Raw genomic sequence first — 16,342 nt, 5'->3', positions numbered from 1 at the left:
TTTGTGAAGAATGGCACATTTTAAACAGTAACAGACAAAATTAGTTTTCCTTTTATTTTAAACTATATCATCATGCAAATGCAAAACACTGAATTTAAACTCTATTTTTCAAAAGCTCTAAACAAATATTTCTACACATAGGCAACACCTTTAAGTGAATTTGCAAATACAGAAAGCCATTTCGAAATGCTCGTGATTACATTAGGCAAGTGGAAAAGACAGTAAATGCCTTATTTGAAGAGCAGTACATACTTCCTTCCAACTTCTTCAACCAAAACTGGTCCGTTCTCAGAATGAACCCCTTGAAGGTCTGCATTAGAAAATTTTCCATTGTGATCCAACCTAACCTGCTGAACAATTCCAGAAAGATCAGTCACCTGCTTCCTTGCATTAATGATCAGTTTTTAAAATTTATTTTGTTTCCAATTAAAGAGAAAATGAAATGTATATTGTTAAACACAAAACTAATTTCAAAACAGTATACAATATCTGTTTCTCTGACCTCCCAGACTTATGTACCTCTCCTAAAATGCTTTTGTGTTTATCCTTCCAAAATTGTTCTAAATTATTTCCTTAATAGTTCAAGAAGTATTAGCACCATCTATTAAGGCTCCTAACAAGAGAGGTATCTTGTCCTGGTCCTGAAGTCAGGACTGTGGCACAACACAACCAGGATTCCAGGCCTGGCATTTCTACTTACTGGCAATATGACCTTGGGCAAGTTACTTCTCATACTCCAGTGAATTCATATGCAAAATAAGGCTAATAATAGTACCAAAGTCATAGGACTGATGGAGATGGAATGAGGTATGTATCATATACATGAAGGATGTGACAGTATTATTATTAATTACTGTGTGTAACTGTGACCTTTCTCCTCCCTAAAAATAGATCAGTTATCTCTTCTCTAACACACTACTGGTATTTTCCAAGAGTAAACTGTTAACAGGAGAGTAAGCCCTGAGGTGTTTCTATAGTCCAACAATACACAATGGATAGGGCACCTGGCAGGACTACACCAGGAGCACTAAGAGCCCATCCATGTTGCATGGCGTTGAGTACCCTCGTACTTTTATTAGTAGACAAAGTCTTCAAGCTCAGATTTCATTCTTCACAAATCAAAATAGGACACTTTGCCTTCCTCTCTTTGAGTTTGTCAAAAAGATTTTTCTGTAAGTTTTTTACCAAAAGTTAAAACTGCATCTTACAAGCTTACTTGAGTAAACAAGTCAACTTTGACTCCTAGCAGTTTACACAATAAAGTTTCAATTAAATTTTATCCAAGTGAAAGTTAAGTAGAATTAGAAACAAAATACTCTTAAACAGAAATAATTAAAACAAGTATCTGTTTTATCATCTACTTTATTAATGGCGTCTACCAAAAGCAACTGCAACCTCAAAGAAGATATGCTTGATTTAAAATGAGTAACAAAACTTTAGTGATGCAGCATAAGACAAGCAATCTTCTCTTCTCTGTTGAGGGGTGGGGAAGGAGGGGAACCCTAAGCCTTGGTTTTACTCTTCTTTTGTTCCCTTCAAAAATTCCACAATTCTGTTCTATAATTAGAGCACAATTCTGAAAATTCCATAAGGAAGAACCTAAATGAATTACATCCTCTTCTTCCTTTCCTTTCAAATACCCCAAAACCAGAACACTATGAAAAGTGCTCAAAAGTACACAGACACAATCCTGGTCAATCAGATACTTTTCACAAACCACTTCATAACAAAGGAAATGAGTGTTTCCCCCACAAGTCAAGAAGAAATGTTTGTCAACGGCTATTGTAAGGTAGTTTTGAAAAGGCAACACTTTTTTCCTTTTAATCCTCACCTGAAGATATGTTTTTATTGATTTCAGAGAAAGAAAACAAGGAGGTGGGGGAGGGAGGGAGAAAGAAATCAAGGAGGTGGGGGAGGGAGGGAGGGAAGGAGGGAGGGAGGGAGAAACATCAGTGTGATAGAGAAACATTGATTGTTGACTCTCATACATGCCCCACCAGAGATCAAACCCCCAAACTAGGTATGTGACCTGACCGGGAATCAAACCCCAAACCTTTTGGTGGATGGCGCTCCAACCAACTGAGCCACCTGGCCAGGGCAAAAGGCAACACTTTTTGATGGAAGCCATTTTGATGAAAATTATCTTCCAACTAATTTTTGTGTATGTGGATTGCTTTTATTTTGGAAATAGTCCATTTTTATCATAAACAACAGAAAAGGGACCTTTGGAAATTACCTTTTCCAGAGTTTCTCTAGCCTTGGCATTTTTGACACTTTGGACCAGATAATTCTTTGTCATGGGGAGTGGGAAAGGGTGTCCTGTACACTGTAGGATATTTGGTAGCATCGCTGGCCTTTACCCACTAGATGTGAGTACCACCTTCCCAGTTAGGAAACAAAAAAATGTCTGCAGACATTGCTCAACAGGGAGTGAGGGGATGCAAAATCACTCCAAGTTAAGAAACACTGATGTGTCCTGGCCGGTGTTACTCAGTGGTTAGAGCATCGCCCTGCATACCAAAGGGTCTCGGATTCAATTCTCAGTCAAGGGCCTGTACCTGGGTTGCAGGTTCGCTCCCCACTCCCAGTCAGGGAGCGTTCGGGAAGCAATCGATGTGTCTTTCTCATTGATGTGTGTCTCTCTCTCCCTCTCTTTCCTCCTCTTCCCTCCCTTCTACTCTCTCTTTGAAGAGCAAGGGGAAATATATCCTCGGGTGAGGATTAAGAAAAAATAAACACTGATCTAATCCAACTTTCCCCTTTAATAATCAGCTACTTAAGTCCAGAGCAGTAGTTTATTCAAAGTAAATGAAAATCTCTTATTGTCAGTCCACTTTCCTTTCAACAGAAAACATTATATACCACCTGGATTGCTTGGCTCAGTGGTTCAGCATCGACCTATGAACCAGGAAGTTATGGTTCGATACCCAGAGTACAGGCCCGGTTGCAGGCTCAATCACCCCAGAGTGGGGCATTCAGGAGGCAGCCAATCAATGATCCTCTCATCATTAATGTTTCTCTCTCTCTCCCACTCCCTTCCTCTTTGAAATCAATAAAAAGATATATCTTTTTTTTTTTTTAAAGAAAAACATTATGTACCTCTCAATCTTCCAGGTTAACTTTTATAAGCAAAACAAACTGAACTATAATATCAAGCTTGACCCAATTATAAAATATTTGCTAACTGTAATAAAAATATCTAAAAATCTAAAATATTACTGTTACTTCTTTGAAGCAAGCAATATCAAAAATTAGATTATTTTTTTAAAGATCATGTGACAGGATGCCATGGTTTTAGATACATACAATTTTGGTAATGTATTCAAATGAATAAAAATGCCAAATATTTAAAACCATGAAAATGTATACATGAAAAAATATATTCTAAAATTCCAAATTAACAACACATTCAAACTTATCTGTTTACTCGGTTCCTATTATAATAAGATTTCAGGTAAGATCTTTTCTTCTATATAATCACTTACTTGGCATTTGTCCCCAACTTCATACTGTAAGCCAGCAGCAATGGAATAATCACGTTTCTGTTGAGCTGTAAATAATATCAAAATAGTATCAAGTTGACTTAATTATTTTCAAGTGCCACAAAACAAATTTATGGAAAATGCAGATTTTTAAACTCACCTTGTTTAGATTTGAGCCAAATTTCATATTCCACATTTCTATAAACTGCTGGATTGAGTGACTTAAGAACCTTTCTAGACAAAGGAAGGCTTTGGGAGTTCCCATTGTTTTTCAGGTGCTAAACAAACAAAGTCAGGATTAAAAAAATAAAACATTTTTGTTTGACATATGTATAAGAAAAAAACAAAAGAAAACTTCAAAAATTACTAAGTTGCTGAAAAATTTCCCAGTAGATGCACCTGACTCTACTGAAAATGTACCAGAAAGAGAAAAAAAATTAAGACTACACTTTCATAAGCTCTTATATTAAAGAACAAGTTAAGACCTTTAGAAAAAAATACCTGATCACTTGACAGAGCTTTAAATCCATTTACATCATTAGCAGTGGTAGTTTTTCTCCTATAAAGGAAAAAACATAACCATAATTAGTACAAAATGTGTTGACATGCAATTAATTTATTCTAACTTCACATAAAAATATCAGAAGTCAGAGTTATATTCCACAAAGTCAAAGCTATATTCCAATGAGCCCTTAAAAATTTTAATAAACTGTGCAAGTAGCCCTAACCAGTTTGGCTCAGTGAATAGAGCATCGGCCTGTGGACTAAAGCAGTGGTCGCCAACCTCTTGGACATCACGGACCACCGTGGACCACTGGTTGGTGACCGCTGGACTAAAGGGTCCTGGGTTCAATTCAGTTACAGGCTTGAGCCCTGGCCCCGGTCAGGGCGCATGCGGAAGGCAACAAACCTATCTATGTGTCTCTCTCACATGGATGTTTCTCTCCATCTCTCCCCTTCCCTCCCGCTCTCTCTAAAAATCAGTGAAAAAAATCCTTGGGTGAGGATTTAAAAATATATAAAAAATAAAGTGTGTGTGTGTGTGACTTATAAAATATTAAGTCAAAGACTTATCTGTAATTCTTACTGGCTCAATCATCAATAAAACAAACAGAAATAAACTGAAATAAAAAAAAGTAGAATAATTGGGTTTATAAAACATTCAATGTAAAAAAATTTCCTTTAAATACATAGATGATGATCCATTAAACAAAATATTCCACTACAAAAAGATGTACAATCCAAAATGAATGCAAACCATATTCAGTATGCTAATGCTAGTAAGTGCTATTGGGGGTGTTAGGAAAAAATTATAGTGTTGAGCCATAGGCTTAAGTAATAAAAAGTGGGATGAGGAAAGAACTTGTTGAGATGTCTTTTTGAATAAGTAATTAAAGGTAACGAGATAGCAAGCCATATGGCTACTCAGTATTCCAGGCAGAAAAAACAGAAATCAAGTGCAAAGATCCTGGTGTGGACAAGAGGCTGGCAAGGCTGGAACAGTGATGGCAAGTAGAGTGGGAGATGAGGTGAGGAGCCACCTATACTCTTCTGTCCTACACTCCTTAATCAATCAATTTCTAGTCTTCAGGACAATTTCCTAAGTCTACACCCTTAAATACAGCAATATTTAAGAGACTCCAAGTAGCTAGTGTCTAGATTTTTTAAAAGCACCCATAATTTCCAGTACTTCAGCACTGGCCAATGTGAATGTGAAAAGAATCCAGGCACAAGAGTAAAACAACATCCCTAGTCTTTCCCCCCTTGCTGTCACATTATGCCTACCTATCGTGCCATGGTTATATAGCACTCTTCCCTACTTGAAGCCTTGTCTTCCCTAAGCCAAATATGACACAAGAAATCTATAATAATGCAAAAAGTTAACGAGAAAGGCTCCCATGTTCCAAGGGCTACAATAGTAAAGTATAAAAAGAAAAACAGCATTATAATGAGCACACCTTCCCTAATTAACTTTCTCCTATGTTCAATGACATGTCTTAATCAGAGAGATGCTAGAGAAAACCATGGAGCAAAATTTTTACCTGGGCAAAGTTAGTCCATTCTAGCATTAAACTTATAATAGCAGACCCAGATTCTAACCTAACTGATTCATTTCCTTCTTATAAACAAATGGTAGACAATTTTTCAATCAGGATCAGGAAAATTTAATTTAAGAAATGCCTGAATAAAGATATATTTAAGTACTATTTAATAAAGAATTAGATATCAATTTCATTTCTTTCTCTAGTTTCACAGTACGTAACACCAAGTAGGATACTTTCCTATTTAAGATACAACAGCAATAATATAGTTTAACTTCATTAGGATTGGAATATGATTAATTGCTATAAAATATCCTATATAATAAAACCCTAATATGCAAATCAACCGAACAGTAGAACAACCGGTTGCTATGACATGCACTGACCACCAGGGGGGCAGATGCTCAACACAGGAGCTGTCACCTGTCAGGGCCAACAAGTGGGCGGCGCCAGGCCGCCAACCAAGGCGGGTGCCAGCAGGGGCCCCCGATTGCCCCACCCGCCCATCGCCCCACTGATCGGCCCTGATCGTCAGCTCGACCTAGAGTCCCTACTCATGCACGAATTTCATGAACTGGGCCTCTAGTGTTCTTAATATTATTGATAAAAACTAATATGTTGGGCACTATATCTAGGAACTAGCTTATGCACTTTATATGTTATTTCATTTAATTATTATAAACTGGAAGCCCGATGCACGAAATTCGTGTATAGGTAGGATCCCTAGGCCTGGCCAGCGATCAGGGCCGATCTGTGGGGCAACCAGCGGGGCAATCGGGGGCCCCACTGGCACCCGCCTTGACTGGTCTGGTGCCTGTGGGCTGGGGACAGCTCCTGCGTTGAGCGTCTGCCCCCTGGTGGTCAGTGTGCATCATAGCGACTGGTCGTTCTGCCATTCGGCCGATTTGCATATTAGGCCTTTATTATATAGGAGGATTCTGCCCTTTGAGGAACTACTAATATATCTCCTTTTACAGATGCAGAATTGAGGCTTCTTAAGTGAATTTAAGTAACTTGCCCCAAGTCTAGTAAGTTGGCAGGAAGCCAGTATTGAAACAAGGTTTGGAAGTCTACATTACAGCCCACGCTCTTATCCACTAGTTTACATGTCCTGTGTGGGGGGAAAAAAATATCATAGACTCGAAGTTAAAAGGTACTTATTCACAACCTAAACAAAGGCATTATCCAGAGCTGTTCCCACACTATACCCTAATTTGGGATTTTTATTATCTAAAAAGAGAAAGAGGTGGCATTATTTAAGAAAATAAAAAAAAGTCAAGGAAATCAAAATGGCCATTTTTTTAGCACTGAATACGCAAACAATTGACAGATTAACCTTAAAATTTTATAATACCACATATATAGGTAGACCAAATCTATTCCACATATACACATCCAGATTACATAGAATTAGATGCTTTCTAACCAAAACATAAGCTTTATGAGGTAAAATTAATGGAAGAGATAAAGAACCTTCTACTGCAGATTGCTATATTTTAGAAATACCATAATATTTCAATGTCAGGTAACTCCTTGAAGAATCATTTACTGAACTGTTTCTTTGTACAGCACTATAAAGATATTTTAGAATTTAAATTCATTCTTACCTGCAACTATCATCCTCTGAATCTGATATTTCACTGTGGCTTTCACCAGCTACTTCAGCGGTGTTGAGTCCCATCAAAATTTTACTAACATCAGTTTTAAATACCTTCTCATACAGTAATTCATAAAGGAGAGCTGCAATTAACAAGAGAGATGTTATGCAACATTAACTAATTTTATGTTCTAACATAAAATTGAATATCTATTGCCCAGGCTTCTAAAATCTTAACTAGACACCTGCAACATCTATGGTCAAATTTAATCAGAAAGTTGCCTACATGGAGAGCAACCAGAATTTGTGTGTAATTAGTTTAAAATCATTACATAAGATAATTGCCATTTTTTAAAATATCAACACAAAAAGATATCTCAGCTCTGAAACAAGTATGATGACAATAAAAGATAAACATGCATATTAAGCAATTATTACACTCCATGTGTTAAGCCTTTACATTATCTCCATATTTAATCCCAGCACAGTGGTATAATTATTCTAATTGTACAGATGAGGGAACTGAGAATTATAGATGGCATACAACATGCCCAACCTTAAGAGACTTGGATAGAAAACATTAAGAAACATTAAGACTGCTTGCCCTAACCAGTTTGGCTCAGTGGATAGAGCGTTGGCCCACGGACTGAAGGATCCCTCCCGTGTTCGATTCCGGTCAAGGGCACGTATGTACCTGGGTTGCAGGCTCGATCCCTGGCCCCAGTCCGGGAGCAGAAAGCGTGCGGGAGGCAACCAATTGATGTGTCTCTCTCACATCAGATGCTTCTCTCTTTCTCTCCCCCTTCCTTCCACTCTCTCTAAAAATCAACGGAAAAATATCCTCAGGTGAGGATTAATAAACAAAACAACAAAAAATTTTAAAAAAAAAAAAGACTGCTAAGAAGATAACTTTTTATAAAAGAATAAGAAGTAACTGTTATAAAATGTATTCTCAGCCCAGCCAAAGTGGCTCAGGGATTGAACATCAGCCTATGAACCTATGACTGAACTATGGTTCGATTCCCAGTCAGGGCACATGCCTGGGTTACAGGCTCAATCCCCACTAGGAGGTGTGGAGGCAGCCGATCAATGATTCTTTCTCATCGCTGATGTTTCCATATCTCTCTCCCTTTCTCTTCCTCTCTGAAATAAAAATTTTTTAAAAAATGTATTCTCAGCAGCCAATGAAGAAGCATAGACGTTTTGCTAAAAAAAAAAAAAAAAAAAAAGGCCTAGCTGGTTTGGCTTGGTGGCTAAAGCATCAGCCTGCGGACCTAAGAGTCCCGGGTTCGATTCCAGTCAAGGGCATATGCCTGGTTGCAGGCTCAATCCCCAGTAGGGGGTGTGCAGGAGGTGGCCAATCCACGATTCTTTCTCATCATTGATGTCTCTATCTCTCTCCCTCTCCCTTACTCTCTGAATCAATAAAAGTATATTTAAAAAATAAAAATTAAAAAACAAACAGAAAACAGAAATATATATTACCCAATATTCTCAATTGGTTTTACTACAGTGATTCTTATGAAAACAAGTACACTAAGAATTCATCAACAATGAGTTGCTTAAGAGAATTCCTTCTAGCAAACCATCTTTCTTCTACCCCTTATATCATCCAACCCACAGGCACTGAGAAGTATAGAAAAGGAATCTCCATGAGCTATCTTTCCCAAAGTTGACATGTCCAGATTTTGACTAGCTGGGGGAAAAAGGACATAGCCCAGGATAGACAGCTAGACTTGCATACCTCAAAACAGATCAATTAATTTTAACAATTTGCATTACACATTATCTTTACTGCTCACCACTAGCTTAAGAACAGAGGAGCCCTGGCCTGCGTGCTCAGTGGTTAGAGCATCAGCCTGCAGACAGAAGGATCTCGAGTTTGATTCCCAGTCAAGGGCATGTACCTAGGTTGCAGCTTCGCTACCAGGTCAGGGCTCATAAGGGAGGCAACCAATCGATTGTGTTTTTTTCACATCAGTGTTTCTCTCTCTGTCTCTTCCTCCTTCCCTTTCACTTTCTCAACCTCGTGTGAGGATTAAAAAAAAAAAGAGGAAAAGCTGTTGCATGCCCAGCACTACTGCTTTGTGAGTGATGTGCATTTAGAACAGACAAAGGAAGGAACTAATAGAGCAGTAATTCTCAATTGGGATGGAACTGTACCCTTCCAGGAAATATGTGGCAAAATCTAGTGACATTTTTTGGTTGTCACAATGGGAGAGAGATCTACACAGCAGATGCTAGGTTTACTACTAAACATCCTACAATGTACAGAACAGCCTCCACAACAAGAATTACCTGGCCCAAAATGTCAATAGTGCCAAGGTTGAGAAACCCTGCTCTAGAGCCAAATATAATCAAATGTTTGATTTGCTCGGCCATGTAAATTTTCAAGCCATATACTATCAGCTTTTAAAATACATACAAAACCTTATTATTGAACTTAATTACTGCAGGAAATAAATAACTTTGTATTTTATAAGTCAAACTCTAGCTACTAGATCTTTTTTTCCTATTGAAATAAGTTTTTAATACAGTATTAATATTTTTGGTAACCTAAGGTTTTTAGAAATATCTTTTTATACAACAAAACAGAGTATATGTGCCCTGACTTGTGTGCATTAATACTGTATATATCTTAGGAATATAATTTCCTATACAAACACAAGGGTGAAACTTACACTGACACATAGCAGAGCTCTCTTTATACTTTATGGGATAGACAATATCATAGTGATTTCCATTTGAAAAACACAGTAATACCTGAAAGAGAAAAATAAAAGACACCTTTCAGCACTTCATATTTGATATTTACATAGCAACTTATTATCTCCAATATCTCTCAATCACTAGTAAATAATTTTCAAACAGAAAGTGAGTATTTTAAAAGCAATCTAAAGCTCCAATGTAGTCAACTATGGTATGTCCACATGCTGAAATGTTACACAGCTATTAAATCAAAAAGTTCTTAATGACTTGGGGAATATGCTTATGGGATAAAAAATAAATACATTGCCCTAGCTGGTTTGGCTCAGTGGATAGAGCATCGGCCTGCAGACTGAAGGGTCCCAGGTTCGATTCCAGTCAAGGGCACATGCCCGGGTTGTGGGTTCGATCCCCAGTAGGGGGAGTGCAGGAGGCAGCTGATCAATGATTCTGTCTCATCATTCATGTTTCTATCTCTCTCTCCCTCTCCCTTACTCTCTGAAATCAATATATATATATATATATAATAAAAAAAGCATGATTTCAGCTACTTAAGGAACAAGATATAGGAGACCATAAGAAAATATTCCAAAATTTTATTAATACTTACCTCTAAGAGGCAGAATCAAGAGTAACATTTTTCTGCTTCTTTACAGTTAAAGTACAGTTAACCCTTGAACAATGTGGGGGTTAGAGGTGCCAACTCCTATGCATTCAAAAATCCAAATATAACTTTTGAATCCCCCAAAACTTATCTACAGTCCTCCCTAGGTATCTGCAGGGGTACTGGTTCCAGGACACACAAAACCCCATACCAAAATCCACGAATAGTCAAGTCCCTTATATCAAATGGTGTAGAACAATGCAAACAATTGGCCTTCCCCAACACCTTAGCCAGTAAATTATCTTTATAATGGGAAATATATCACGATTACCAAAGTATTTCTGGATGCAATGGAAGAACCTATTTTTACAAGTTATTTTACTATTTAATGTTTATATTGACACAAAACAGTAATAGTCTAGTTAATCAGACACACTAGTATCTCAACTTTTTTCCTCTAGTGATAGGGTTCAACATGGTGATTTGTCAGGAAAAACTAATACAAAATAATATGGCTCAATGATGATTAACAGGAACTACACTATATCAACTCAGTATTAGCCTTCATGCACAACTATTTCCACAACCACCTTAAAATTATTGTTTAGGAGGTCAAGGTGGCAACTGAGTAGTTCTTTCACTTAAAACTTTTAAAAACACTGAAAATTCTTACCTTTTCAGGAAAATTATTTTCAGTTACTTGTGAAGGAGAAACATTTGGTTCCCGATAAATTACAAAATCTTTCCTGAAAGTAACATTTTTAGAAATTACTTCTGATGGTTTGTTTAGGCACTGAAGATATAGCAGTAAACATAAGATAGTACTGGAATACTAAGTCGTAAAATACCTATATAAAAGCATCTTTTCAAAAAAAATAAAATTTCAAATATAGCTTGTATATGTGTGACTTCATATATAATTCTTAAAGGAAACCTCAAAACTACAGAAGTTGTGAAGAGGAAATGTACAAAGACATTTTGAAAAGAAAATATAAAGCATTCACCTGCTCCTCTACTAGGCAATAGTAGAAAAATTGGTAATTGACAGAGGTGTTTTGCCTCTGTTCTAATGGCCCTTCAGTGCTACTGGCCTTGAGAAAGCAGGAAATCATTTCTCTGTATGGTTGATAAATGGTAACGTTTAGAGATCTGGAAAATTTTCTGTACTCCTTTCCAAAAATATCTTGAAAATTAAAATTTCTAAATATTGATATATCTAAATGTCAAAATCTAATTCAATTTAGAAAAGATGCTTCACAACCAAGACATAAAATCACTATTTTCACAATTTTAGTATAATGTAATATATTAATTTTCCACTAACTTTACTTTTGTTGAATTATGTTATTAGTATTTACCTGTACATAAGAGAAAGGGCACTTATTTCCACCTGTCCAACCCATTCCTGTATTAAAGAGAAAAAAAAATGGCCCTTAAATGTCTCAGACTTTTTACAATATACCTCTAAACCAGCGATTTTCAACCAATGTACTACAAGAATTTTTAAAACATGCAATACCTGACTATTCAGTCAGGGCACTGACCTCTTTTCCCTTAAGAGTGTCAAATTAAAAAATGACAACAATAACCGTCAGGTGTAAATGAATCAAAATTATACTTATTTTTTTCTGTCAGATTAGTAAAAAATATTTTTTTGGTGTGCCGCAGATTTTGAGTAATTAGATTATGTGTCATGAGATAAAAAAGGTTGAAAATCGCTGCTCTAAACATCTTCAGACATACCTTTATACAATATAAAGCTCAGAAAGCTTGTTATTAGTAGTATCATAAATATTATAAAAACATTTACATAAAATAGGTTATATATACTAAAAGGCAGCCCAAGTCTCTGTTGCAAAAATCCTTAGTAATGGGGTAGAATGACAGGTCCTAGTGGTGTGGTGTTAAGACCAAGAAGTGGAGTCCTGCCCCCTGCGCCTCTCAACAGCAGGGTAGCCCCCCTCAGCGGCCGCGGACCATCAAAAGCGGGGGAGCTGGGTGCAGGCACCCAGCTCCACCGTGAAATGCGAAAGCGTGTAGGGGACCCTACACGTGCATGATTCAATCATGCACTGGGCCTCTAGTAATTAAATAACTTACAAATTTTATCCACACTATATATGAAACATGCAATCATTAAAAAGAATGAGGTATACCCATGTGAAGGGACTTGGAAAAAAATCACTGGCTAGTATAAAAAGTCATAGTAAAAGAATCCTATTGTATAAAACAAAAAGTTATGTGTGTAATATGTATGCATACATTCCTTGAGAGAGGACTGGAAGGATAACATCCTAAACTGACAGTGGAGACAGGGAAAATAAAAGATTTTCACTCTATATTAAATATTTTACCATAAGAATGTATTCTACACTATTTGTGAAATTAGTAAAGACTTAATACCAACAGTCACTAAAAATAATGAGCTATGGTACATGAATGCTGCCAACTTTTCCTTGAAAGAAAAGAAATTTGAGGTAAGAAAAAGATTTTAGACAATGAACACAGACAAGGATAATAATCTTTTCCCCAGAGATTTTTCATTTTAATAGTTCTTAAAAATTGGTTCTGGTTTTCAAAATGAAATGGATGCCATATATTAAAATAGATTTCTCAAAACAGGCCTCTACCTAACAATGGCTTATCATTAACTGCTGCAAGCAACACCCCTCTGGTGTAAACGAAATCTCTCAGATCACAAACAAAAACGACACCTAATGCAAAATGTGTTACATCACTTTAAAAAATGGAAAACTATTCTACTCGTCTCAACAAAATACTACCTCTCAAATAATGTACTATTTTATAAGTATTTAATCTTCAGAATAAATTCTGCCGTAGTCTGCTTAAGCAGACAATGGCTATCACAGTATCTTCTCTAACCAGGGTCAATTTTAAATGTCTCTCTCTCTTTCTCTCTCTCTAAAAAAAAAAAAAAAAATCAATAAAATAAAAATATCTTAAAACCACTGCAATTGGTCTTCTTGCCTCTGATCTCATCTCCCTCGAAACCACCTTTATACAAAATTCTTTCACCCATTCATTCAGTCAACATAAATGTCAGGCACTGTTCTCTAGTTCACAGTGGTGAACAAAACACACTCACTCACTTCCGGCCCCAAAAAACTTGCAAGGCTTCCCAATGCCAGATTCCCAGGCCCCAGGCACAGACTTTGATTCAGATCAGGAATAAAGAGCAGGGGACCTGCATCTGTACAACTACCTCAGGTGATTCTGATGCAGATGGTGTGTAACTCACACTGAGACATGCTGGTCTAAAGCATAAGCTCCAACTTGGTGAGCTTAGTTAGCATTGAAGGCTTTCTCATGATCTGACCCATAGCTTGCCCTTTGACTTATTTCTCATTACCTCCTACTGTCAAATGCTCCATGCTCCACAAAACTGGACTGCATTCTGAATCTGCATTGCTCACAATTTTCACTACCTGAAATTGACCTTCACCCCTGGCGTTTCTTATTCAGAATCTATTCAGACTTCAAATGCCAACTCCAACTCTTGCTTTGCCTCCCCAGCTGGAAACAAAACTCTGAATGCCTATAGCATCATACCTGTTCTTCTTATGGCATATGTACTTTCTCACTTCTGCATCCCCAGGGTTACTGGCAATTCTTGGACCACAGCAAGCACTCAAACTAATGTTAGGAAATCAAACTGAGATACCAGTTGCTGACCAAACACCCTGATCTCATGTTATTATTCCCTTCCCATCCTACATGACTCCTCTCCTGAACTTCATCCTTTGCTAATGTCATTTTAAAATTGACAGTAATTACCTCTGGAGATAACGGAACATTCTACATGACATTCCATGATATTTGGATTTTTTACAAGAGTTTTGTAAGCAGAAAAAAATTTATTTTAACATCAACATAACTGAGGAAGTGTGGCAGTGAGACCTGGTGAGGAAGTGCTGACCTTTTACTCTCAACAGACTCTTCCTTCTTCTCAAGCTAATCATGGAAATAAAACCTCCATAAAAGAACCTATCTTCTCAGTTACCTGAACAAGTAATCAAATCTTGCCCTGTCCACCAACCCCCATACACCTACCAACACAGCATCATGAAATTCATCACCAGTTTTATTTTAGCTCTTTTACACTACATTCACATGACATTATAATAAAGATAAAGATACCACAACCCTGTCCTAAGGCAATATCTAGTGCACAGTACAGTACAAAGTTCCAACTGTCTTCCAATTAAATGCTATGTAAAATGTGCACCTAAGAAATGTTTACAAGGAAACAGGGTAACTCACTGTAACCCTTCCATACACTATAATATTAATCTTATATATAAAAAATAGATAAAAGATTACTGCATACCTGTGGGTTTTCCAAACGTTTTAAATACTCTTCAAATGATCCTTCTATAAACTGGAAAAGGAAAAAGAAATCTATTAGGAATACATCAAAACAACAGTTAACCTCTCCATTGTGAATTACTGAGTTCTTACATAAACCTTGGATACCTCAGTAACAGTAAAATATATATATATATATATATATACACACACACACACACATATATAATCTAATTATGAAAATACATACAAATCATTAAGTGAGGATCATAAACACACAAAAAGAATTTAAAGAAGCAAACACTGTCAGAAAAGGTTTCCTAGACAGGATGTGGACAGACACAGGGACAATATGGCATGTGGAAACAGTGAGGACACTATGTTGGGAAGACAGGAGTGACCTGGTCAGCAAGAACAGGGCACTTTCGTGGGGAGAGGAGAGTGAGAGAGAACTCAGACTGGACATCTGTTTATAGAAAGTTTGAGCCCAGGCATGACTTTCAGTAGAGGGAGAGAAGGCAATGCAAGGTCACTGCAGGTGACATTATGAACAGAGAAATGATTATGATAAAAGCAGCATTTTAAGATTAATTTGAAAATGGCCAATATGTAGAGGAGAATAAACAAAGACAGATACATTAGCTAAGACACATTAGTTTACTAATACAGATATGAATATTCACTGTTCCTTAGGTCAGTTATACTAAAAGCAGAGATGAGAATTAATAATGCTAAAGATATTTTGAAAAATCAATAAGATATTTTCTAATACATTTTTCTTCATTGTCACCTTAACATAAAAAAAAATTTTATTCAAGCTATGTGAGCCCTGGGTGGTTTGGCTGAGTGGATAGAGCATCGGCCTGTGGACTGAAGGGTCCCGGGTTCGATTTCAGTCAAGGGCACATGCCCAGGTTGTGGGCTCGATCCCCAGTTGGGGGTGTGCAGGAGGCAGCCGATCCATGATTCTCTCTCATCATTGATGTTTCTATCTCTCAGTTAGGGGTGACCAGGCCTGCAGGGGAGGGCAATTAGGGGCGACCAGGCCAGCAGGGGAGGCAGTTAGGGGTGACCGGGCCAGCAAGGGAACGGTGAGGGGGTGATCAGGCTGGCAGGAGAGTGGTTAGGGGGTGATCAGGCTGGCAGGCAGTAGCGGTTAGGGGCAAACAGGCAGGCAGGCAGGCGATCAGTTGGGAGCCTGCAGTCCCGGATTGTAGAGGGATGTCCAACTGCCGGGATCAGGCCTAAACAGGCAGTCGGATATCCCTCGAGGGTTCCCAGATTGGAGAGGGTGCAGGCTGGGCTGAGGGACACCCCCACACACACACCAGTGCACAAATTTCGTGCACCGGGCCTCTAGTATCCAATATAAGACTCTCCTTTCTAATCAGAAAAGCATCCATCTAGGCTCTGACTGAACATCCTCAGTCACAAGGAACACCCTGCCCCCTTCCCATGACAGCCTTTTCCCATTCTGGCCAACAGAAATGGTAAAGTGAAACTTACCCCTTTGGAACTTTCAATTTCTGGTAATATCTTGTAAGATTGCAAGGGTTAAATAAATATATGCAAAGCATTTAAAATA

At 37.6% G+C, this 16,342-nt stretch overlaps 1 protein-coding gene and 1 long non-coding RNA gene across 3 annotated transcripts in view; one reads left to right on the top strand and one right to left on the bottom strand.

Annotated features, from left to right (window-relative positions):
* Window positions 1-16,342, bottom strand: part of OTUD4 (OTU deubiquitinase 4) — a 48,622-nt gene that overhangs the window by 20,323 nt on the left and 11,957 nt on the right. The window contains exons 3-11 of one of the 2 annotated variants that reach the window (XM_079772257.1): window positions 14,780-14,830; window positions 11,790-11,836; window positions 11,105-11,177; window positions 9,803-9,884; window positions 7,132-7,264; window positions 3,984-4,041; window positions 3,643-3,760; window positions 3,486-3,550; window positions 253-350 (exon numbers count right to left, since the gene is read on the bottom strand). In XM_079772257.1, the coding sequence (XP_079628383.1) occupies window positions 253-350; window positions 3,486-3,550; window positions 3,643-3,760; window positions 3,984-4,041; window positions 7,132-7,264; window positions 9,803-9,884; window positions 11,105-11,177; window positions 11,790-11,836; window positions 14,780-14,830 (725 nt within the window). The remainder of the gene's footprint in view (window positions 1-252; window positions 351-3,485; window positions 3,551-3,642; window positions 3,761-3,983; window positions 4,042-7,131; window positions 7,265-9,802; window positions 9,885-11,104; window positions 11,178-11,789; window positions 11,837-14,779; window positions 14,831-16,342) is intronic. The other variant, XM_079772258.1, reaches the window with a different exon arrangement.
* Window positions 1,377-3,078, top strand: LOC307099998. Its single transcript, XR_013813578.1, has 2 exons — window positions 1,377-2,554; window positions 2,951-3,078. It is a non-coding gene; the product is annotated as an uncharacterized lncRNA (long non-coding RNA).

This window comes from Cnephaeus nilssonii (assembly GCF_951640355.1).
Source record: "Cnephaeus nilssonii genome assembly, chromosome: 5".
Taxonomy (NCBI): domain Eukaryota; kingdom Metazoa; phylum Chordata; class Mammalia; order Chiroptera; family Vespertilionidae; genus Cnephaeus; species Cnephaeus nilssonii.
This window is presented reverse-complemented; position numbering and strand designations above follow the sequence as displayed.